Source organism: Hyaena hyaena, unplaced genomic scaffold, assembly GCF_003009895.1.
Source record: "Hyaena hyaena isolate Hyena2069 unplaced genomic scaffold, ASM300989v1 scaffold_144, whole genome shotgun sequence".
NCBI lineage: Eukaryota > Metazoa > Chordata > Mammalia > Carnivora > Hyaenidae > Hyaena > Hyaena hyaena.
The window spans coordinates 125315-149925 of NW_024080776.1; the positions used below are offsets into that span (position 1 = coordinate 125315).

Below are 24611 nucleotides of genomic sequence, written 5' to 3' on the forward strand. Positions count from 1 at the left end.
TGCTTCGGGGTGTGGCCAGGGCCCAACGCAAAGGGCTGCCAGCCGGGGCGGAGGCGAGGGCTGCAGAGGAGCCGGGTGGGCAGGAACATGGTCTGAGTGGTGAGGAGGGTGGAGGCAGGGGCGAGCTCTGCCATGAGAAGTGACCATGCGAGTGTGCTAAGTGGCTCGGAGTGGAATGGATTTCCAAACGCAAGAGTGGCGGTGACAAGTGTAGATGCTGGAGTTCACCAGATCGGTGGACGAAGGGCTAAGGAGACATGCGGAAGGACGGGGTGAGGAGAGAAAAATCAAAATCAGGAACCGTGTGCAAGAGCGCCATCAGGCGGCGAGGGGGAGAGCGCGCAGGTGGAGGAGCGGTGTGGGATCCAAAGTGACAGGCTGCGGCCGCCAGGGGGCGCCGCTGCCCAGTCTGGAGCCGTCTGTGCTGCCACTGGGGAGCCCGGGAAGTGGGGGGTGCCCCAGGCCCCAGGCGGAGAGGTCTGGACCCCTGAGCTCTGTGCTAGGGCTCCCAGAGAGGAGCTCCCTACAGCGGGCAGGGGCAGCGCCCCAGCTGACTGTCTCTTACCTTTGGTTTTAAAAGCAAAGTGACAGTGCTTGCACACATAGGGCCGGACGTCAGTGTGGGTGCGGATGTGTTTCTTCAGCATGCTGGGCTTCTTGCAGCGAATTCCACACTCCTCACAAACATATTTCCCTCGGCCGCGGCCTCGCACATATACATACTCTTCGTTTGATTTGTACCTATGAGCAACAGGCGTCATGGTAAAGGAAAAAAAAGGAGGAGAAGAGGCTGGTTCCCACCTCGGAAGATGCACACGCTTCCTAGCCGCGTCCAGCCCGTGACGGATGTCGGGAGAGGAGGACGCGGGACGAGAGAAAACCTCAGGGCGGGGGTGGAGGTGGTCGCCCCGAGGATCCACCGTGGACCCCCTGAACCTGCCCTGCGCTCCGACAGGTAGGGCTGCCCCCTCTTTTCCCTCTAGAGGCAGCAGACCCTGTGCTTCCTGCCGGGAAGTGAAGCCCCCGGTTGGCAGAGGGCCGCTGCTCCCCAGCCAGCCTTGCACCAGCCTCTGCCCACAAAGGACAGCCACTCGGGGCCACCGGAGTAACACAAGAGTGACAGAAGGTAATGACCACAGCTCTAGCGGCTACCATTTGCCGAGTGCTCACTCTGTGCTGGGCACTTTACACAAATTAAATGACAGTCACGAGCAAGAGCCCTTAGGAGCTCTGGGCTCAAGCTTCCACCGCCAGAAAGGTATGGAAGGAGGATCTGAATCCGCCTGCCCCAAAGACTATCCACCTCTCACAAGGGGCAACAGGTGCCAAAAACACTGGTGTGAGGGGAGGTATGAGGAACGGCCGTCGTTTCCCTGTTCTCAGAGCGAGAAACCAGGAGCCCTGCACTCTCTCTGCGACCCTATCCCCAGATGAGCCGGAAAGCTCTCAGAACCCAGATTCCAGCCACCTTGTGTCCAGAGATCCCCTAGGGCCACGGGAGCAGGGCCAAGAGCTTTCCTAGGGTGGCTCCTGGGCAGCCAGCCCCCCCTGCCCGGCGTCAGGGCCACCAATGTTCTTGGACCTGAATCAGAATGCTCTTATTTCCACCTGGAAGGAAGCCCTGGAGGTTCACTCGATACGACCCTCCTCAAAATGTCCTGTCGGCCTGATGCTATAGAGGTTCACGTCTCCTGAAGGGGCAGGAAAGGCTATGATGGGGCTGGGGGAGCGCCTCCTGGGGGGGCGGTGCGGGTCTGATGGCATGGGTGCCTTAGGGGAGGTGTGGCCTCTTGCTGGGCTGAGTCTGCCCCCAGCATCACGCAAGAGGCCTGCCTGTGCCCCTCACTCCCGCTGCATGCTATGTCTCTGCCCAGGGGCCTCAGTACTCAAACTCCGAACAGGTGCAGAGGGGCAGGGAGGAGGCTGGGACAAGGTGAGGAAGTTGGGACGGCAGCTGGGACTCAATCCCACTCTGCAGGGGCCATCGGCTTATGGCTGACAGGACGTCACAGGATGACTTGGAAGAAGGGACTCAAGGGAGGGAGCCAGCAGGCAGCGGCAGAGGGGTCACATCACACACACACTCACACCACCTCCCCACTCTCACACTCACACGCTCTCGTGTGTGCTCACACATACACATGCATGCACACCCACACACACTCCTACTCATACACACACGTTCTCTCACAATGGACTGCAGTCCACAGGTCCCTATGGGCCCTGGCTTTTGTCACCTCAGCTTTGGCCAGCGGATGCCTCTTACATTGTCTGAAACCACCTTTTCTTCCCCTTACAGGCCCTGACCGGCCAGTTGCAAGTACCTTCCAGTTAGGGGCCAACTCCCCTGATCCAAGGCGACGTGGTATCTTGTGCTCAGCGGGGGGAGGGGGAGGAATGAAGTGGGGGTGGTTGGTGGGGAGACCCGACTCTTGTCGCTCGTGTGAAGGGCACCCTATGGGCAAACGGGGGACGTCTGTCTCCCAGTAACAGAGGTTCACCTTCAGAGAGCAGGACTCCTGGACCCCAGCCAGCTACCCACACCCGATTTCAATTCCTGTGTCCCTCTGTTGCCCCCGGGACCCACTCTGAGACGGAGCGCCCTTTTTCCCAGCCAGAGAAGAAAGAAGTGAGAATGCCTTGGTCTCTTAGCATCAGAGGCCCCGCTGCCACCTGGACATCAACCTCCACTCAGTCCCATTCGCCGGGTCCATGACCCCCTCCCTCCGCTCCAACTTCCATTGACACAGGCATCCTTCAGTGTCCCCCTTCCCTCCACCCCGCTGCTGTGGTGGGCGCTGTGCACTAGCCCCGTAGCCCCTCTGACTTCTACCGTATTTGGGCTCCACCCTAGGCTCAAGCCAACTCATAATCAGGTACTGGAGTCCATCTACCGAGGCTACTCCCAGACCCCCCATTTCTTCCTCCACAGCAAGCCTACACAAGTGGTCTCCCCAGGTGCACGCTTATGCGTACACACACACAGAAAGGATTCTGAACCTTCAAGGGTTGTGCCTTGACCATGGAATGTGGGTGCAGCCTGCTGGGAGGGGCCAGGATGGACAGCGAGAGATGGAGGCTGGTCCCAATAGGGACCAGGGGCAAAGGCAGGAGGTTGTTAAAAGTCCTGTAGGATTTGGTGCATGAAGGCAAATGAGGTGGGTTGGGCAGGACCGACCGGATCACCATCTCCATTGGCCTTGAATGCGGTGCTAAGAAGTTTAGACTCAATCAGCGTTGTCTTAAAAATAAAGTCTTGAGAGAAGATGCTTCCTTGGCAGCACCGGGCATGGTCTGGAGGAGAAGAGTCCCTGTAAGAGGCGCATGTCCTGGGGCAGGCGGCCATCTGGAGGTGGCAGGGGTCACAGTGAGGCAGAAGCAAAGATCAGAGTTTTCAACTTGGCTGGCTCAAGCGATACCATCTGTGGGCTTGGAAGGAAGCAATGCAGGGCTCCAGTCCTTTGCTGAGTATGAGATGCCTGGGGGGAGGGCTTGAAGAAATGCCCAGACCATGGCTGGAAATCCTCGGGAATCAGCATTTGGGACGTGCTGGTTCATGGAGAGGAAGATGACCACTCAGGACAGGATCGAAAACAAGAAGAGGCCTTGGCCTCTGCCTTCTGGCACATTCCGCCATCATGGACCACACACTCAGTTCAATCTTGTCCCTAACCGACCAACCAACCTCAAAGCTTCCCTGGACCCGCACCCACTCCAGCTACTGCTCCCTCTGCCTCCCTCCTCGGCCCAAGCCTGTAGGGGATGGTCCACGCTTGCTTGTCTCTGCCTCCCCACCATCCCCCTTCCTGAGCCCCCACAGTCCAGCCTCCCTGGCCAGCCGTCCTTGCCCAGGTCCCAGGTTGCTAAATCCAAAGGACAGCTGCCTTTTCCTGTCTGCCCTTGTGCCCGCTTCCCAGAGGCACCTGCCTGGCATGGCGACCCTTCTCTGCAAGCTCCTTCCTTACCCCTCTCCAGGTGCCAGCCTGTACTCCCCTCTCTTCACCCCTCCCAGGTGCACCCCCTCTGTGAACACCTGACTTGCCACCAGGTGCCAATACCCTGTTCTCTCCAGCCCTGGCCTCTCTGCTGTACATCCAGCTGTCCCCTCAGTACCTCGCCTGGTGGTCTTCAGGCACCTCGCACCCACCTGCCCAGAACCCCACATCCCTCCTCTAGTACCATCTCCTCCTGGGTCCCCTTCTCCATAAATGGAATGTACACCTCTGTGGCTGGTGAGGCCGGCAGCCTGGGCTCCCCGCCCCCAGTGTCTCCGCTGCCTTCTCTCCTGATACTCAGTCCACGCTGCCACCCAAGTGTGGTCTAAGGAGTCCTGCCTCCTGCCCCGACTAGCCAGGGCCACCAGCCTCTCCCCAATGCGGCCACGTCCTTTCTCCACAGAGCGGCCACAGGGGGCTTTCCCTGCACACACAGTCCTCCTCACAGCCTGGGGGCGACGCTCCCCCCCACCTCAGGATAAAGCCCTGCCCCTGCTACCTCTCCACACCCCCACTCCCAACCATGCCAGACATCACGGAGCCTCAGAGTCCCTTTCCTCTGGTCTTCCGCCCCCTGCCTCCATCTGACCAGCTCCTCTGCTCCTTCAGGACTTTGCCAAAAGGTCCCTTCCTTTGGAGCCCTCTCTTCCACCTCTGAGCCTGGGGGTGCCACCTGCTCCTCCTTCACACTGTCAAGCTCTGGTCTTCTCACAAGGGTGGTCCCCATTCTCCTCGTGAAGGAGGGACCGTGTCTGCCTCAGCTGCTGGCATATCCCCAGGGCCTAGCACCGCGCCTGACTCCCAGCGAGTGCTCAGCACATCTCGGCTGCCCATAAGGAAGCCAGACCCAGGCCTTCTTTCCCCAGGTCTGCTATAATCAGACTCTCAGCCTTGACATCCCCACTCTCGGAGGCTAGAGCACAGGCTCAGCCCAGTGCTGAGGCCTCCCCTCGGGCACGGCACATGGCCAGGCCCGCCCAGCCGTGATGGACTGGCGAACACTCCCCATTCCCCAGTAGCAACTATTCTGCTCCCAGGAAGTAGGTCAGTATGAGACCTGGGTCCAAGTTCTGGCTCCTGCTTGAACTTGCTGGGTGACTTTGGGCAGGTCACTTCCTGTCCCTGGGAAACAATCTGTCTTCATTGCCTTGAGATACACCAAGCACTGCCACATGCCTGACTTCAACCAGTCTTTCCATCAGCACTTTATACCATTGGCCCCATTTTACAGAAAAGGGAACTGAGGCCCAAGGAGTTTAAGTGATGTGGCCAAGATCAGCCCATCAGCGATCTTTCTGCCCAGCTCCCCATCCCTGCACAGACTTGCTGCACAAATACTTTTAAATGATGTTGCTCAAGGTTTCCTTAGCATTTTCCTTCTCCAGGATCTCCAGAGCCCTGTAACACTGCAGACAAACAAGAACAGCGTCATTCTCCACCCAGCCCTTCCTGAAAGGGCCGCCAGCGCTGGGTGGGACCCACAGGTGTTGACAGCTATAGAAAAGTGCCCTGCAGAGAGCGGGGGCAGGAAACCAGAAAGCCGTGGTGGGGCCTCTAGGGGCACGGTCCTGCCTCCCTGGTCTGCTGGCCCCTCCCCGTCTCCCTAAGGCTCCCCTTCCTCCAGGGGGAGAAGTGACGGACCCCCCTGCCTGTTCTGGGGCCACAAGACAGTCCCTGCAGACAGGCCTGGATGTAGCTGACTCACAGCTCCCAGGACAGGGAGAACTTTCTCTGAGCCCTACCACCTGCCTGTCTTTTGCCTCCTTGACAAGCTAGAGGTATCAGCCAGTCTGGGAAATGTTCAGTTTTGTTATTAGAGAAAAACAGCTGCTTCCATGAGTTCCAGAATGTCTTAGTTAGAAGGATCTTGAGACCAGACAGCTTAACTAGCTGAGGTCCAGACTTGTGATGGCCATGCAGCAAAGGGGCCTTGCAGAGCCGGCAAGTCCGACAATGGCCATGGCACTAGCGGTCGCAGACCCCCGCCTGGATGCAGCTTTCAGTTCTGCCGCCTGAGGTCAAGCAATGAACAAGGCTGACGGGAGGGGTGTGGAGGTGCCAGGATCTTCAAGAGCATCTATTCTATCCCCCTCATAGAGAAGCAGACGCAGAGAGGTTGAGTTGCCAAGGTTACAAGGCAGCCAGAAAGTGGCGACGCAGAGCCTGGAGCCCAGATCTGACCCCAGTGGGCTTACACAGGACACGGTATGACCTCCTGCCTTTGGAGGCTTCTCCTCCAATCCTGTACCTGCTGATGCCAAGCGCCCGGACTGCGAGCATTTGGCACGTGACACCTCGAGTTGCAGCTCTAGACTCTGCAGGCATTTCTGCAAACTGCAGCTTCCACCAAGCGCATTGGAACTCGGTGTATGTGGCACGTCACTCTGCTCCGGGTCCCAGAACAGGGGATGTGGTGGAAATTAAATGCATTTCAGTCAAGGTGATGGGCGAGTTGTTCTCGGCTCTGCATGTGACAAAGATCGAGCAATGAAGCTCTCTGCGAGGTAGTGAGCTCCCTGTCACTAGCACTGTTCACCCAGAGGGAAGATAAACATGCTGGGAGACCCGGAGCACGAGGCAGTTCATGGCTCCTGCATGCCTGTGACACGTCCAGAACAGCTACTGTATGACGTGCTGTAAAATGAGCATATTTATCCACTCGATATTCCATGTTTATTCCAATAAAAACAAGTAGATATATTTATTCCTGCACAAATGGAGGCTCGGGGCACTAGATGGGGAAGGTGGCAACAGGACTGAGGAAGCAGAGGTAGCAGGCGCTGGGGGTGAAGTGGGCTGAAAAGCAGGGTACAGTCCCTCTCTAGAGGGACAGTGGCTACACCTTTCCAGCCATGTGTTGCATGATGTGGGGAGACCTTCCGGGTCTTCCAGAAAACCACAAATACAGATTTTTAAGAAATGAATACTATCAGTCTACCCTTATGTAGCTCTCTCTGGGTACCAAGCACCATTTAAAAAGCTCTCTAGGCATTACTTCGTTTAAACCGCATGGCGGCCCATTAAGACAGGGGCTGTACGCATCCCCGTTTACACCTGAGAAAACAGAGTCACAGCGAGGTTAAGTAACCTGCCCAAGGCCACACAGTCAGTATGTTAACAGCTAGAATTTGAACTCACGTCACATGTTACAAATTTTGGATGCTTAACAGCTATGAAATCACCTGTTTTAAAAGAGACACTTCAAGGCAAATAAAGTAAAGAGGCAGATCCAGCCCAGAGCTAAACTTCCGGCTCAGAGTAATTTCCCCAAGGTCATGAAGCTGGTAGGGGCTTGTCTGACCTTCATGTCTATGACCTTTCTCTCCACCAAGCTGCATTTTTCTCTTAAATGAGGGGGTGAACTCAATGGCCTCCCAGTCACCTTCCTAACCTGAGATCCTATGAGGCTTTTCTGCAGGAATGTTCTTGACCTTCTCCATATATTATTGATATTTTATCATTAAACTCCCACCAATCCTCCAAATTTGCCAAGAATCACACCAAGGGAGAGCAAGATGTGATAGGAAATGCGCACACCGTCGCTCTGAGTCCCACTTTTGCAGGGAGCCTGTATCCTCTGAAGTGAGGCTTAGAGTCAGTTCCTGGAGGTCACTGTGTCCCCATGAGGTCTGGCCACAGGGAGCCCATCAGCTTGTCTGCAGTGACATGCTCCTGGGGGAGCTCAGAAGGAAGGGATGCGGGAAGAGGAGCAAGTGCCAGGTGGCACTGCCCACTGAGATGTGTATTTGGTACAAATACTCAGTTGCCAAGAGGCAGTTGCCAAGCCCCTGCTTGGGCTCTCCCTCTCTCTCTCTCTCTCAAAAAATAAACATTAAAAAAACAGAATTCTGTGAATTTAAAAACAATTTGAAAATTTCTGTTAAGGAACATTCATGCTTAGATGGACCTTAAAACTTCTGACTTCCAGGGTGGGTGGAGCCTGGTGAAAAATAAATGGGAGGCTGAGCTGTGGGTCACAGGGGAGGTGCTCTCTGGGTTCTGAGCACAGCCTAGATTCTCCTTTTGCTAGGTTCTGCAGAGACGACATTACATCACAGCACCTGGGGTCAGGGGAATTTAATAGGCAGTCAAGAGACAGGCCTGCTGGGCCGGGAATGCCACAGCGCGTGTGTAACACACCTGCGGAGTGTCTATTTTAAGCGCTACTCTGTGTATTTACTCAATAATACTTACGAAGGCCTGGTCTAAGCCCGAGGCTGGGCCAGGGCCAGAAACACAAAGCCAAATAAGACTTTGACCTTGGTCTCAAGTGTGCATAACAGGTACTTAAAAGATCATAAAACAAAGAGAAACAGAAGCCCCATGTTGTACAAAGTGCTATGGATGGTGGGGGGGTAGACCAGCAAGGGGGTGGGGCATCAGGCGGTTTTCTCAGAAGAAATGCTTTTCATCTGGTAACTGTATGGAGCCCAAGCCAGGGCAGAGGCAGGGGAAGGAGGAAAGAAGACAGATTCCAGAGGTCGGGTGGCCTGACAGAGGCGGGAGGGGAGACTAGGTTGGGGAGCCTTCTTTTCCACCTTCCGGAAGGACTCCCACCACTGACGGGAGCCCTCGTCCATTTTGCAGGCTTGCATCTGTGCCGTGGACCTTCCCCGAGTTTACCGTCACGGTTTGTCATTCTAGGGGCACATCAGTGGACAGCACCAGCTGCCTGGGGGACAGCAGCAGCTCTGGGGACCGACCAGGCACAGATCTAAGAATAGGAGGTGCCCTTTATTCTAAAGACACTTGGTGGGGTGGGTTGGTGGAGATACTGTGGAGTCAACAGCCAAGCGCTGATGCCCAGCACCACCGAGCAGGCACCACGCCTGGGCTGATGCCAGCTTCGGTCAGGAGATTGTGGCCACGGGCCCTGTTTCCGACCAGACAAAGAGACCAGGGAGGGGGGCAGGAAGCCAGAAGCTGGGCCTCTCGTGTTCGGAGAAGTGAAACCGCCAGAGAGGTGCGTACTCCTTACGGTGCACATTATACAGGGTTGCTCTAGCCTTCAGCAGGGCCCTGGCCCGCAGGGTTCTAGAACAATGACTTTCACTCAGGGAGGTGGGGAGGCTGAGTGGCGGGGTTCTGCGTCCTCTCCTCCCCCTCCACATCCAGCTGTTTCTCAGAGTAGGCATCTGTGTAAACTGAACTTGGAGTTCTGTTAATTGTGGGGTGCCCGGGTGGCTCAGTCAGTTAAGCTTCTGACTCTTGGTTTCAGCTCAAGTCATGATCTCGTGATTCATGGGATCGAGCCCCAGGTCGGGCTGTGCACTGGCAGCATGGAGCCTGCTTGGGATTCTCTCTCTCTCCCTCTCTCTCTGCCCCTCCCCTGCTTGGGCTCTCCCTCTTTCTCTCAAAATAAACAAAAAACAAACATTAAAAAAACAGTTCTGTGAACTTAAAAACAATTTGAAAATTACTGTTAAGGAACATCCATGTTTAGAAGGACCTTAAAACCTCTGACTTCCAGGGTGGGTGGGGCCTGGTGCAGCCTCTGCTGTGGTCACTGTCAGGTCCGTGGGTGCACACCGTCCTACGGGTGCACACGCGTTGGCACCTGGGGTCCCACGGTTTCTGGGCAGCTCTTCTCCCATGAAGCCAAAGCTATCAACCTGGGCTCCCACCTGAGTCTGAGCTCTGGCTAGTGCCACTTGCTTCCACGTGACAGTGTCCAAAGGGTGCCACCCACCCGAGACTGCCTTCCTCCAGGCCTGTCATTGCCATAGTCCCAGCTATGCCACTCAGGTGGATGCCAATTCCTCCCCAGACCCGCCCAGGCCCCTCCAGGTTGTCCTTTGTAAGATGGAATGGCCCATAAGCGCCCAGGGTCCTGGGGTGGGGGTGGGGCTGGACCCAGCCCAGCGAAAGCAGGACTATGATCACTCAGCTCTTCCAGCTTCCCTTCCTTTTCCCCAGACAGGAAGCAGGCCCAGAATGGGGACATGACCAGATCCTGGAGATTGAATACCTGTCTTATTCTTTACTGAAAAAGCACCAAAAAGAAAGTCAGCCAGGGTCAGAGGTGTAATCTTTCATCCCAGAAGAAGAAAGGGCTGTCATTTGTTGAGCACTGAGTCTGTGACAGGTGTTCTTTCCAGGAGTTCTGCTGTGGGATCAACGACACAATTCTGTAGGACGTGGCAGGAACTGAGGTGGGGAGGTCACGTTGAGGCTGGCTTAGGAAAGTCTCAGATGCCAGCACAAAAGCCGGACCTGGGTCTGGCAGGCAGTGGGGGATGGGGAGGCTGTTCAGTCTGAGTTGTGTTCTGGAAGCACATGCCGGGGCTGCAGTGGGGCCACAGCTGGAAGGCGCAAGCCCAAGGCTGTCTTAGAGTAGCAGCTGCCGAAATATGTGTATGCACTAAGTGCCTGAGCAATGCTTGTGAGCCAATGGCTATTGACTGCCAGGCCACCATGATCTATAAAGCCTCAGTTTCTCCTGCAGCACAGAGAGACAGATAGAAGCTGAGAGGCAAATACGATGAGAGCAGGCTGGAAGCATATTCAAATCTCACAATGAACGCAAGGTCTCATCCTGGTAAGGTGTCCTCTCGTAATAGTTTTCCTAGGGGGCAGTGAAGGGCAGCAGTGAAGAGAATCACCTGTAGGAGCCAGAATTCCCAAGGCTGAAACCAGGCTCTGCCCCTTATTAGCTCTGTGACGTTGGGTAGGTTACCTAACCTCCCTGTGCCTCAGTTTCTTTATTTGTAAAATGGCAATAATGTCCTACTTCTTGACCCAGGGGTAAGTAAGCCTAGTTTCCTGGGTGTATTCACTGCATCATGGCTCATGGACTGTATACTTGTGACTTGGATTGCTTTTTCTATGTATGATAGGTTTCCACTGAAAAATTACTGAAAAATAATCGTATATACTCATAGTATATGTTATTGTGAGGCTAACTTCCTTAACACAAGTTACATGCTAGCATGTACTGAGGGCTCAGTCAGTACTTGCTCTCTCTAGCACTTTGCCTTGCTAGCACTCATTACAGTTAAATTTATTCTTGGGGCTCGTGGGTGACTCAGTCCATTAAGGGTCTGACTTCTGCTCAGGTCACGATCTCGCAGTTCTCAAGTTTGAGTCCTACATTGGGCTCTATGCTGACAGCTCAGAGCCTGGAGCCTGCTTCAGATTCTGTGTCTCCCTCTCTGCCCCTCCCCCCATTCACACTCTGTCTCTGTCTCTCTCTCTCTCAAAAATAAACATTAAAAAATTTTTTAATTTACTCTTCAACAATGTAAGGAAAATCGATTGGCTTGGTTTTCTATAGACTGAGAGGCCTGGAGACGTCTGTCTCACACAAATCAGAAAGGATGCCAGTGGTCTGGTGCTAACAATGCAGGTAGAACTGTCCATCTGCAGCCACACATGCACCAGCGGATAGAGTAAGCAGTTATGATGGAGGCTCTGCCCCCTCATCTCCTTTGCCTCCTCCCTCCTCCCTGGCCTTAAAGGTCAGGTTTGCAGAGGAACCCAGAACATGCTGATGGGGATGTGGGTGCCCTGGGAAGCCCTTTAAGACCACAGCCAAGGTGATGGCAGTGAGGAACTAGTTCCAGTGTTGAAGACGGAGCTGCTGACTTGGAACGGGAAGCATGCCATCATCCAAACTTCGCGGTTGAATCCATGGCCGAAGGCAGCTTCAACTCCCCCTATGTCACACGACGCATACAATAGGGCGCGTGCCCAGTCTTGGACTCTAGCGGTCCACATGAGAACACTTCTGAGATGGGAATCAGTAGGATGAAGGATCAAGGTCCAGATAAAGAACATGCGGGAACAGTAGAAGCCTCAGTGAAGTTAACCAAACCCTTAGGAACCGTATTGGGATAATACAGATGCAAAAATGCATAAGATCTTTCAAAGGAATTCCAAGCTTAAAAATAAAGGGATTTGGTTATTTGCATTTGAAAACTGCAAAACAGGACTCCCCTTGTAGGTGGCGCTATGCCAGCTTTAACTGTACACATCGCTTGTCTCCGACCCATCACCTTAACCTTAACCGTGTGACCGTTCAATACTGCAGCTGAATTAGTGTCACAACAGCTGAATTAGTGTCACGACCAGGGGAACGTGGAGGGGAGGGGTCGTGGCAATAGCTACAAGCTGGAGTGGTCACATCGCAGACCATCTGAGCTCCCGCGTGCCGATCACATCCCTTCTGCCCTTCTGTTAAAATGTTCAATACTTTGGGCAGTGCTCAGTATGACAGATGGAAGGGGTACTTTGCACAGAGGAAGGCAGGGTGGGGAACGAGGCAGCCCAGAGCTCATTTGTGAAGATCAGACCGAGACCTGCCACTACCAGCTCGGCTATCCTTCAGAAATGCCATTTTTATGAGGTCTTGTCTGAGATGAAAAGGTACACGGACCAGCTAGCAGAGACCACATCATCTGCCTCTGGCACAGTCAAGCTGACCACGAGCAGGTACTGGACTTGTGAAAGCAGACCCAGGGTACGAAATGAGGGGAGGCTGCTATGCACACGGTTCTTTTGAAATCCTCAAATGTCAGTGAAGGGGATGTGGAAGCTTCTTAACCCCCTGGAAAAGTTTCTCATGGACTGGAAACTGCACCGCAGACTGAGCCATCCTCACACTCCATTCTCAGGCACCTGACAGCCTTCATTTCTGGGGCCAGGTACCCTGCTTCTGTGACCCCCTGTCTCACCTTGGGGCTGCAAGCCTCAAAAGATCACAGCTTCTGACCCAGCCTCAGAAGATGCCTCTTTATCTTCTGGGGGGTAAGAAGCAATGCCTTTGTTGACCAGAGCTCTGTACCACCTTTATGGTCAAGGTGAAGTTGGAAAGTCTCCAGTCCGACGGAATTGCTGAGGATGGTTCTGCCTCTGGGTACCGGGCTCAACACAACTGTTGAGCTATATTTTTGCACTGGATGGACAACAGCCACAACAAGAATACAAACTGAACATCTCTGATCCTTTAGCACGAACAAGGAGCTCAAGTATCTCGTCCTAGAAATCAGTGAGGTGTATCATGTGGTTCCTCTTTTTCAGATGAGGAAAGGGAGGCTCAGAGAGGTAACATCACTTGCCCGAGGGCACACAAGCTGTGAGCAGCAGAGGCAGGACACTGGGCCCCCAACGCTCTTCTCTGGCTCACATGCCCTTCCAGCTCTCATGGCTGGAGATGATACTGGTGATGGGGCGACTGCTCTCCAGAGCGTGGAAGGAGAGAGGGAATGGGGAGAGACATCCATCCCTCACCATGGCCATTAGGGAAGTGCCACCATCATCATGATCTCCATGCACAAGCATTTGGTGGGGTCCACTCAGGGTCAGAGTGGGGCAGCAACAGGGTCCCATCAGGAGCTGGCCATGTAGGTGGCAGAGAGTCAGAGCAGAGGACCCAGAAAGTAGGGCGCCCCAGTGGGGCTGTGGCGGGAAGAGCACAGATTTGAAACCAACAGGGCTGGCTTTGAATCCCAGCTCTGTTCCTCACTATCTGAGCCATAGATAAGTTCCTTTGCTTCCCTGAGCCTTGATCCACCCCCCATCTGTAGAATGGGCACGCACATGTGTGTGTATACACATACAAATATAGCTTAGCAGGTGGTGATGAAGATTAGAAATTATATTAGTGCTCAGTTCTATTCCTAGGGGGCACAGCAGGCACTCAGCAGACCATGACCACTGTTACTGCAGATGGAGGTAAAGGGCGGGCAATGGGGGTAAGGTGCACTGCTGTTAGGACAGGGCTCAGCCCAAGGGGCCGCATGCTACACCTCAACCGGTGGTCAGTAGAGCTTAAGTCAGTTACCTGGGGTCCCTCCTGAGCATGCATGGTGAGGGCTGCTGGGGACAAGGCAGGGTGGGGGGGCTGAAACGGGCTCCCCGCAGAGCCCAGAGAATGGTCAGTCCAGGGCACAGGAAAGCAAGCAATGCTTTTCTCAGCAGGCTGAGAGCTGACTGAGAAGAGTTCCGGACAGAGAACAGAGAAGGCTCTCAAGAGGGCCTAGCTGCACTGATAGAATAGATATACCAGGAAGGCTTTCAGTAAGGAGACCCCTGGTGTACGCGGTGTGCACCTTACCCAAGGTTGCATGGACATTGACTGCAGAGCCCGGACTGCGACCAAAGACTCCTGCCTCCCAAGGCGGGGCCGATGTGATTGGGCATGCCCTCGTTACAGATGACTGGGGTCGCTCCCCACACGTTTCCCCACACGTTTCCCCGCACTTGGCCCGATGCCCAGTGGAGAACTGAGTCAACACAGTGTCTCCAGAAAGCCATGGGCAGCCCTCCAGCAGCGCTGGCCCAGCCCGGCCCGGGTGTCACTTACAACTGCTATTTACAGCACGCGGTGCCTTTCAGAGTGACCCTGTGGCTACAGAACTAAGTCCAGAGGAGATGCAGAGTCAGCTCTAAGTGGCTGGAAGAGAACAGAGCCTGCTAACATTTCCTGCGGATCCCCTGGTGTTTGCTGAGAAGGGGGCAGCCGCTAGAGCAGCCTCGGCCCCCGGATTTCACAATAGCCTGTGACACAGAGATGGTTGTCCCCGTTCTAGAGGTGGAGACGCTGAGCTCAGGGAGGCACAGTAACTTGCTTTCGGCCACACAGCTAGTAAGTGGCACTGTATCACACCAAAGATCCCTCGTATTGTGCCCCCTGCCGACATTTTTAAACGTACATGTTTAAACCATGCATGGATTTTATTAAATGGGTTTCCCCTGCCTGGGGGCTTTAAGGCTGACCATCAGGGGACACATCCGTTTGTCTGAACCAAACGGAAAATAAAAACGTCAGGTTAAGGGAAGATAACAGGTCCTGGGGGCTCAGAAGGAGAAATGAGGTCTGGCAGGCAGTGGCACGGTGGGAGAAGGTCAGGGAGGCACTATGGAATGGGGGGCATTTGACCCAATTTCTGAAGGACAGGTAGGCCGTGAGGATTTGGAGATGAAAGGGGGGAGGGGCCCTTCAAAGTGGAGGGAACAGCATGAGCAAAGGCACTGAGGCAGAGAAGCATGGGTCACAGAGGGGCTGGGGCAGAGAGAAGAGACTGAGGAGGCAGGGCTTTGGAAGGAACTGGAGGGAACTGGGGCACTGGTAAGGACTCCTTCTGAGCCAGGCTCCAGGGCCAACTGTGTGGCAGAGTCGTAGAAATACCGAGGGCTGCGGATTTAAAAATAGCTCCGAATGCACAACGTGTTTACAATTTACAGTAATTCCTATTTGCTCATCCCCTATGTCCTCTCACAAAAATGAAATCAATGAAAAGGGACAGAGGTCCTTCCCCACCCACAACAGATGGCTGTCGCAGGCCCCCAGGCCCCTCCCCCACCTCCCCACCTCTCTCGTCCTCTCTGGTTGCCCCCCACCACTGCCACTTCCGGTGTCACCAGCTCCCTGTTCTTGCAGCCTCCAGCCTTCCCCTCTGCCAGGTCCTTCATCTGGAACAATCCCCCCTCCCCCACCCCACCCCCCCGCCCCTCCCCATGCCTTTGTCAAACTGCTACTAGTCCTCAGAGGTGCTTCCCGGGCGGTGCCCGGTCCTCCTGTTTGATGGCCACCTGTGCAAAGCCATCCAGAAGGAGTAGGACTGGAGGGACAGGGTCCCCCCGAGCTGGCGCTCACTGCACATTTGTGAGTGCAGGCACACGCGTGGTAACACGTCCAGTCCTACAACAGCCCTCATGCTCTCCCCACTTTGCAGGTGACAAAGGGAGGCACAGAGGTGATGCGCCCAGCAGGTGAGGGAGCAGGGACTCTAGCCCAGGTGGGCTGGCTCGGGGCTGCGCTCCTGGACCCCCCAGTCCGGCCTGTGTCCAGCTTGCCCACAGCCACTGCTCTGCTTCCATATACAGGCGGCTTCCACGCTTCCCAGGACCCCTGTCCTATTGAATCTTACTACCTTATTTAATCCTCAGCTCGGTCCCAGGCAGCAGCCTGCTACCCTCTGGATAAAAAGCCACAGGCGCCGGTGGGCTAACAGATTGCCCCAAATCACATGGCCCATCAGGGCAGAGCCAAGGCCACTGCCAGGTCTCCTGGACTCCAGACGCAGTGATTCTCCCTGAAATCACAGAAGAGGACCCGACCCAGAGTGCCCAACCTCCAGTTCAGCACTGTCTCCTTCCAATTCTTGCCATGCCCGAAGCCACCAGAAGTGATCTCCTATGAGTTCTGTAAAGGGCTGTGGTGACGCTCCTGGGCTGGTGTTTCAGAGCCCAGCCTGAGGACCACATCTCGTGCTCACCTGTGTGTCCTGTCCCCACAATGCATCACCCTAAGACCTCACTGTCATGGAACCGCAGGTTTCACGGGCTGTCTCACATTTTTTTCTAACACACGTTAAGATAAAACGTGACAGAGGAAATGAGGAGCATTTGTCTGGGTGCCGCCTGAAATCACCCTGATGCTTTGCATCACAGCCTGCGGGAGGCTGTCACCCTGGTAGCTGGAGACACAAAGCACCTGCCACAAAGCAGGCCGACCCTGGCAGGATCCAGCTGCCCAAGAGTCCAGGGAGGAAACACGGCCTGCGAGAATTCCCGAAAGGATGGAAGCAGAGCTCCGAGCATCATGAGCTCGGGCTGTGATTCTTCGGGAGGAGAGGGACAGTGTCCCCTAGGCCCACCCAGCAGGTGGGGTGTTGGGAGCATTCTCCGGGTCTCCTCCTGTCTGCGGAGGCTGCTGGGACTCCTCTGGGCCTTCTTGCAGAGATCCCAGCACTTGACATCCATCTCATCGTTGTACTAGTGTGGCCTGAGGCCAGCGAGCCTGGGGGAAGCCCAGCTTGCTGCTTTCAGTGTCTGTTCGGCCTGAGAGGGCTCCATGCCACCCTGGGCAGAAGAGACCCAAGGAAGTGAGGGGAAGGGCAGGCGTGATGCCCCACCAGGTCGGACCCCAGGCAGAACCTGACTAAATTCACAGCAGCTTCTCCTCTGCCTCAGAGGAGAGCCCACCTTCAGGGGCCATTCAGAGGCATGTGGAGACTAAGGCCTCTAAAACAGGGAAGGGCGAGAGCCTAGATCAGTGTGGGGACACATGCGGGTGCCTGCTCTGCTCTTTCTTGCAGCAGCCAGACCCCGGGACATCCTGCTGGGGTCCGGGCGGACAACGGCTCTCTGTTTGGCAGAGGCTGCAGCCAGAAAGCTGCACCTTCCATCCAGCTGGGAGTTCCTGGGTCACTGCTCAGCCTGTGACTCCCTGGGAACCATGGGTTCCCTGGGTCCAGAGCCATTCAAACCCCACTCGTGCTCTAGCCACCGGGGCTCCTGTTTGTTTGTTTGTTTGTTTGTTTTTTAACATTTATTCATTTTTGAGAGACAGAGAGAGTCAGAGCACGAGCAGGGAAGGGGCAGAGAGAGAGACACAGAATCTGAAGCAGGCTCCAGGCTCTGAGCTGTCAGCACAGAGCCCAATGAGGGGCTCAAGCTCAAAGACCGCGAGATCATGACCCGAGCTGAGGTCGGACACTTAACCGACGGAGCTACCTAGCCGCTTCATCCTGGGGTTCCTGTTGATCACAGAGAAGACGCAACCCCCAGCTGCCTTCCTCACAGGAAGGGCTCACCACCCGCTGCGATGGTGAGAGCCCAGAGTCCACAGAATGCCACCACCAGTGGGTTACAACCCTTGGGAAAATCACAGTTCTTAGAATAAGCCCCTGAGCTTGCAGGCTAAGCAGTCCCAGAACCTTCTGAGAGACAGACCGGAGGCAGCCCAGCTGCCGGATCTGCTGACGTTTGAAAGTCTACAGGAACTGGCCTCCTTCTCTTTGCTAGGGGATGGCTTTCCTTGCTTCTGAATCAGCCTGCATCCAATCTGGCTGCCACTGGGTGAACACACTTTCTTATCGGACCCCTTAGAGATCCAGCCCCAGACCAAGCAGCACAGCCTATGGACAAGCCTCCCTGGTCCCCCAGACCCTGCCAGCCGCCTCTAGTCCTTGCCACCATCCCCGGGGAGATGCCCTCCCTGCTCCTGGCTCCAGTCCCCGGAAGCCCTTGCCTGGCCCCTGGCTGGCCGCCTCCCGGCCCCAGGCTGCCAGCCGTACTTGCCAGCAGGTCACAAGGCCTCGCTCACAGCCTGGCCCCTTCCTGGCTGCCTCAGGCTCGTTCTGGCTCTTGTGTCCTGCCCGGTCTGCTGACACCATGTTCCTGGGAACCTGCCTGCCTGGCACGTCAGGCCCCTGCTGCCCTGCTCCGGCCCAATCTGTCTTCTGCTGGCTGCTCTGCCCCAGGACACGCCTCCCTCGACCTTCCCGCCAGCTGGGCTGTCCCTCTTTGGTCTATAAGCCACCCATGGTGACAGATGACACCCGTCCACAGCACGGGTCCAAAATTCTGCCCGGAGTTCAGGCCCCACTGTTCTTTGGTCTGATGCCCTCGGCTCCCCCTCTTGGCCTTGGCTGACACCACTTGTCCAGAAATCCGCCCGGCGGCCCCTGACAGCCCGTATCCCTTTTCAACTCTTTCCTCGATTTCTGGCTTCCTCAGCCTCCTTTCTTCTGAGCTAAATTTATCCTCTCTCTTTTTTATTTTATGTTCCTATTCTGGAACTGTTACGAACATACAGAAAAGTTAAAAGTATAGTGGGGGAAAAAGACTTTCTCCCTGAACCATTTGAGAGCAGGTTGCCAATGCCGTGGCCTATCCTCCCCCAACGCCTCGGTGCCGGTTTCTTCCATCCGAGGCCACGCCAGGCCTCCCCAGCCTGGTCAGGCTCCACTGGCCCCAGGGCATGGCCCACCCCCTCGGGAGAGGTGTTCTCCTCAACCTGTGTGGGTTGAGGCCCCCCTACCGGGCCACCTCATGTTATCTCCAGAACCAAAGGAATCCTGTGGGGTTGGCCGTTTCTCTTCGTGGGAGCTGAAGGCACTGCACGTTTCTAAGTCATACCATACCAGAGCCATCTCCTTGCCATCAGTATAGCCACACACCTCACACACACCTGCACACATATCACACCACCTTCCTTCCTTCCTCCCATTGGCATGTTTTGAGTGGGGGTCAACAGGACGGCTTCTGTCATTAACATGCCGTGTTAGTGTCTCCCTTAGGCCATAGTTTCCTCATTAGCAAAGCAAGGAATTTGGGTTAAATGATTTCTAGGGACCCTTTCATAATGCCAATAGCAGGGGACTTTTACCGAGTACTTTTTATCCACCAAGCACCGGACGTTCTTTACGTGGAGTATCTTCATAAACCCTCATGCCAACCTTTTGAGATGTAGCTACTGTTACAGTTTGCAGCTTGTGGGGAAAGTAAGGCACAGAGGCATTACCTAACTTACTTAACATAAGGTCACCCTGACAGATCCAGTATTCCCATGCAGGCCATTTGGCTTCTGAGTTTACACTTTACCACAAAGTGCTTGTAGAAGGCGCGAGATCCCAGGAATTTACCCTTTGCTTGAAGAGGCAATCATATAAGTAAATATTGATGACTCATGGCAGAATAAGAGGTCACCCTACTACGGGCCAGGTACTGTGCCAGGCACTTACAAACATTGTTTCCTTGTATCCTCAACAACTTTGACAAACAGCTGCTATTATTCTCACTTTCCAGCCGAGAAGCCTGAGAGGTGAAGTGACTTTCTTATCAGCGGCAGAGCCAGGATCTGAACCCAGGTCTAGGGTGTTCTTGTTACCATGATCTACTGCCAAACTGAGACGGGTGCTCTGCTCTGAGTGCAGGGGTCGAAGGATGCTTCCCATTCTCTCTGCTTGGCAATGGGTGGGGCAGAGTGTGCCAGGCCCTGGGCGAGAGTTCCACGTGTATGATCCTATTTAACGTTCACAACAGCCTTGGTAAACCTCCCGACCTCCAGAGTGGAAAAGACACCACATGAGAACCAAAGAGCAAGGCGGGCAGACACAGTGCAGCGGCGTAGGGCGAGCTGGAGGCATCCGTGTCTCCTGGGGCTGGGCCCCCACCCTGTGGACAGCAATGAGCCACTGATGCTTGATGGGGAGACACCGTGGCTGAGACCCCTCCTTCAAGAGACTCCAGACCACAGGAGGAGAGCAACTCTCTTCTCATTTGTCTGAGCTGGGGGGCCGGAGAACCCTAGAAACTCTCTTGCCCTCCTCGTCCCCCTCACCTGTGAGCTCAGACAAGCAATACCCAATACCCAACTCTGGACTCTGGAAGAAAGTCTTCCCAACAGATGTCCCATCTCAAGCTGGGGCAGACGGCCAAAGACTCCTGCCCAAGTGGGGGCCGCTCTGCAGAGAAGTTTGGATTAGGTTCCCTGAGCGCTGGAAGAGGCCAACTTCTCAGGCAGAGACAAGGGCGTACAGTGGCCTGCACGGCTCCTGGCCTAGGCCTTTCCCTGAAGACTGGGTCTGAGCAACATCTCCTCTCAGTGTTGAGTGCAGTGCTAAATGAGCTCATCCTATGTGTGACATCATGATAGCCAGAGAGGGTTCACCCAGACCATGTGGCCAGCATTCGTTCTACGGTTGAGAACCGAGGTTCCCCACGAGCAAAGGCACCATCCATGATCTCAGAGCCAGCAACGACAGAGCCAGGACTGGGACCCCAGCCCCGACTCCCAGACTCATGCCCTTTCCCACATCCTCTAATTACCAATGAGGAAGTTGAGATGCAGAGAGAGGATAGACTTACCCACACCTGCCATGACCGGGGTGACACCGGGTTACCTCCTTCCCTGTAGGGGGCCTCATTTCAAACAACGGCGGCAAAGGCAAGAGTTTCCAGTGATTTGAGGTGACTAAAATCCAGGTGGACCCACACTCAACTCTGGTGTTGCACGCTCCATCTGCCCCACAGTCCGTGTGTTACATTTTTTTTTTTTTTCATTTTTACTGTCCCTGGATCAACCAGATCCAGATCACGGAACTGGAGTCGACTTCCAACCCTTCCCCTTCTGATGTGGGGTCCACACGTGGCCGTTGAAGACACCCTAGCTTACAGGCCTCAGTGGCTCTACTGACTGGGCACAAAGAGTACCGTAGCCCAGAGGAGATCAGAATCGTGCTGGGGGAGGGAAGGTGGGAAGAAGGAGAGTGAGATGGAAGGAAGGAAAGAAACATGAAGGAGGAAGGAAGGAAGGAAGAAGCACCTTTACTGAGCACTTCCTGGATGCCAAGCACTGATAAACAGCCCGAGTTATCTTGCCATTCATTCACAAGCAGCCTGTGCAGTAGATACTACGGACCCTATCTTTAAGGACTGGCCAGTAATTGCTGGAAGTGGGGCTGAAATCTGATTCTATCTCAGTCCAGAGCCTAAAGACTTTCTTTTTCTTTTTTTTTTTTTTTTTTTTTTTTTTTTCTAGGAAAGAGAGAGGGAGACAGCGTGAGCAGGGGAGGGTCAGAGACAGAGGGAGTCACAGACTGAAACAGGCTCCAGGCTCCGAGCTGGCAGTCAGCACAGAGCCCAACGCGGGGCTCGAACCCACGAACCGCGAGATCATGACCTAAGCGAAAGTCGGACGCTTAACCGACTAAGCCACCCAGGTGCCCCAAGACTTTCTAGACTTTCTAGAACTGGCACTTTGCCCTGTGCTCCTCCAACTCATAGAAGTTTAGGGAGGTACCATAGGGGCTCCCAGGGCCTATGGGGGAGACTGAGAGGGTGGCTTTCCCTGGGGTTCCTCAGAAGAATGAGTTCCACAGGCTAAAACATATCTAAAAACAACTCTACTAGTAGTCTGTTATTAAAGATGGGGCAGAAAGCACTCTTTTTTTTTTTCTTTCTTATACCTCCCTCACACCCCCCCTACCTCTACTCTGCCCCTCTCTCTCTTTCCCCCTTTCTCTCGCTTTTTTCCCTTCCTTTTGGCATAATAAACCCACAAAGAAGGGAAGGGTAGGAGAGGACACTGGCAATAAAGCTTTCAGAAGCTGGAAAGAGATGAATGGCTGAAAAAGACTTTCCAGATTCAAGAAAATGGAATCCTAAATTGACAGTAGGGAATATGAGAACCAAACAAACATACACCATTGGATCCCTCAAGGACTCTAGAGATGTGTGGGGGGGAAACCAAGATAAGGATGACCGATGTATCTATCTATTTATTTATTTATTTATTTACGTATTTATTTATTTATATTTTTAAAGCAAGGACAGAGGAGTGACAGGAGCTGGTGATTAATTAATTAATTAATTAAATTTCTTTTTTTAAAAAAGTAAACCCTACTCCCAACATGGGGCTGAACTCACAACCCCAGAGATCAAGAGTTGCATGCTCTACTGACTGAGCCAGCCAGGCACCCCAGGGTGACTGCTTTTATTTTTATTTTTACTTATTTATGTATTGTTATTTTTATTGTTAATGTTTATTTACTTATTTTGAGACAGAGAGAGAGAGAGTGAGAGAGAGAGAGCATGAGCAGAGGAGCGGCAGAGAGAGAGCAGGAGAGAATCCCAAGCTCCTTGTGGTCAGCACAGATGACGCTTGATCTCATGAACCATGAGACTGATCTGAGTCAAAATCAAGAGCTGAATGCTTAACCAATTGAATCACACAGGTGCCCCTATTTTTATTTATTTGTAACTTTAAATAGTAATCTCTTTGTCCAACATGGGGCTCACACAATCCCGAGATCAAGAGTCACATGTTCTACCAATGAGCCAGGTAGATGCCTCCCAGGATGACTGCTTTTAAGCCCCCTTCCCTTCTCAACTCTAGCAGCCAGGAGACCACCCCTCCTCCACCCCAGGGAAAGTCTGGAAGTTTCTGTGCAAATGATGGAACGGGAGGTCTTTTAGGAGGGCGTCATGAAGCTGAGGGCAGGCAGGGGCGCCACAACAAAGTGAGGGGATGAAGTGGATGCCCAACTGGATGCTGGGATTCCTCTCCCCTCCACCTCCCCCCCCCCTTTTCTTTCTGTGGCTCCCAAAAGAGAATCCCTACACCCTTCGGTCAGGCAACTGGAGTCTTCATGGGGGCTCTGCTCTAGCAGAAAGGCCTGAAGACACTGCCACTGCAGAGGCCCCAGGAAAACAGCCTACATGGGCATCTGCTGGGACGAGCACATCAATGAGCCCCTCTCACACCCGGAGCTATCAGTCAGCTTTGAACCTCCCACTCTTCAACAAGTGAAGGCACTTGACAAAAGGGACAAACGTGAATCAAAGAGAACCTGAGGGAAACAAATCATGTAGAAAAGAAAACAGGAACCAAAGACAAATGACTTCATAGTCTCTGGGAGATACGCGAAGGTACTGGGATCTATCAAATAAGAACAAGATACTATTGAAAAGAAATATTCAGAGAAAAAAAGGGCTCTTGAAAGTTAAAAATGTGATGGCAGAAATGAACAAAATGGCTGGAAGACAAGATGGAGAGAAGTACCCAGAAAGTCGAGTGAAAATACAAAGAGATAGGAAATCTGACAGAGAAGTATGAAAATCAGAGAAACAAGCCAGGAGGTCCCAGCTCTGAACCACAGGAAGACCCAGAGAGAGGGGACAGAGGTCATCAAGGAATCAATACAAGATGATTTCGTAAAGCTGAAGCCCCCCGAGTTGTCAGATTGGAAGAGTCACAGACGGATGCAGACAGCCCACAACAAGAACCACGCCCATGACATTTCACAGCTCCGAGAGGGAAGGGAAGATCCGGAGACAGCGGCAGAGAATGGAACAGGAACCAGAATGGATCTGGAACCTGTGGTAACAACCGGAAGCTGGAAGACAAGGCAGCAGCCTCTTTAGAACTCTGAAGGAAAATGCTTTCCAACTGGAATTCCACACTTCAATCAATGGGGTAACAGAATAAACACATGCTGACATCTTCAATCACTGCAAATGCCAAAAATCTGATCTGTCAGAGAGACTTTCTCCAGAAGACTATATGGAAGGATGGTCTCTGCAAAAAATGAGGAAGTAAATGAGGAAAAGGAAGATGTGAGTTCCCATAGAGGGGAGATCCAATATAGGAGGAAGAGAATCTCCAGGGACTAGGGGGGTGGGGTGGGGTGGGTGGTGAAGGGATATCCAGTGGGAGGCAGGGGGTTGGGGACAGCTGTGCCCCAGGCAGAGGGAGCCATTGGATGATACAGGAAGGGGCCAGTGTCAGCAAGATGGAATTCACAGAGTGCCTGTGTAGCCGTTTTGGTGAGGGGAGAATTTGAGGGTTGAATTGTTAATAAATATATGGAAAAATAAGTGAATACACACACACAATTTTTATCTGCAGAGAAAACAGAAACATACAGGAAAGAAAAAGGAACCACAGTTCATTATGTGAGTTAGCTGTGAATTATGTATGGGCTGCTCTAATAAAAGGTGGGGAAATGAGGGGGCATGTGAGGAATGCGGAGAGCTCTCAGATCACTAGTTTATGCTAAAAGCTGACATGCCCTACCATGGTAGTGGCCCTGGCCCCTTGGTGGAAATCTACAAGTAAACAAAGAGGGAGGGTACTGCTCTTCTCCATAACAAAATCTATGGACATATTTGGTTCTTTTAAGTTTTTTTTTTTTAAGTTTATTTATTTATTTTGAGAGGGAGAGAGAGGGAGTATAAGCAGGGGAGGGGAAGAGAGAAGGAGAGACAGAATCCTGAGCAGGCTCTGCGTCATCAGTGCAGAGCCCGATGTGGTGCTCGACTTCTGCAACTGTGAGATCATGACCTGAGCCGAGATCAAGAGTCGGACACTTAACCAGCCATGCCACT

The 24611-nt window shown here is 53.7% G+C and overlaps 1 protein-coding gene across 1 annotated transcript in view; it reads right to left on the reverse strand.

Moving 5' to 3' along the window:
• The window catches only part of HIVEP3 (HIVEP zinc finger 3), a 59085-nt gene that overhangs the window by 13952 nt on the left and 20522 nt on the right, over positions 1-24611 (reverse strand). The window contains exon 3 of the mRNA XM_039238735.1: positions 566-741. Coding sequence (XP_039094666.1) covers positions 566-741 — 176 coding nt within the window. The remainder of the gene's footprint in view (positions 1-565; positions 742-24611) is intronic.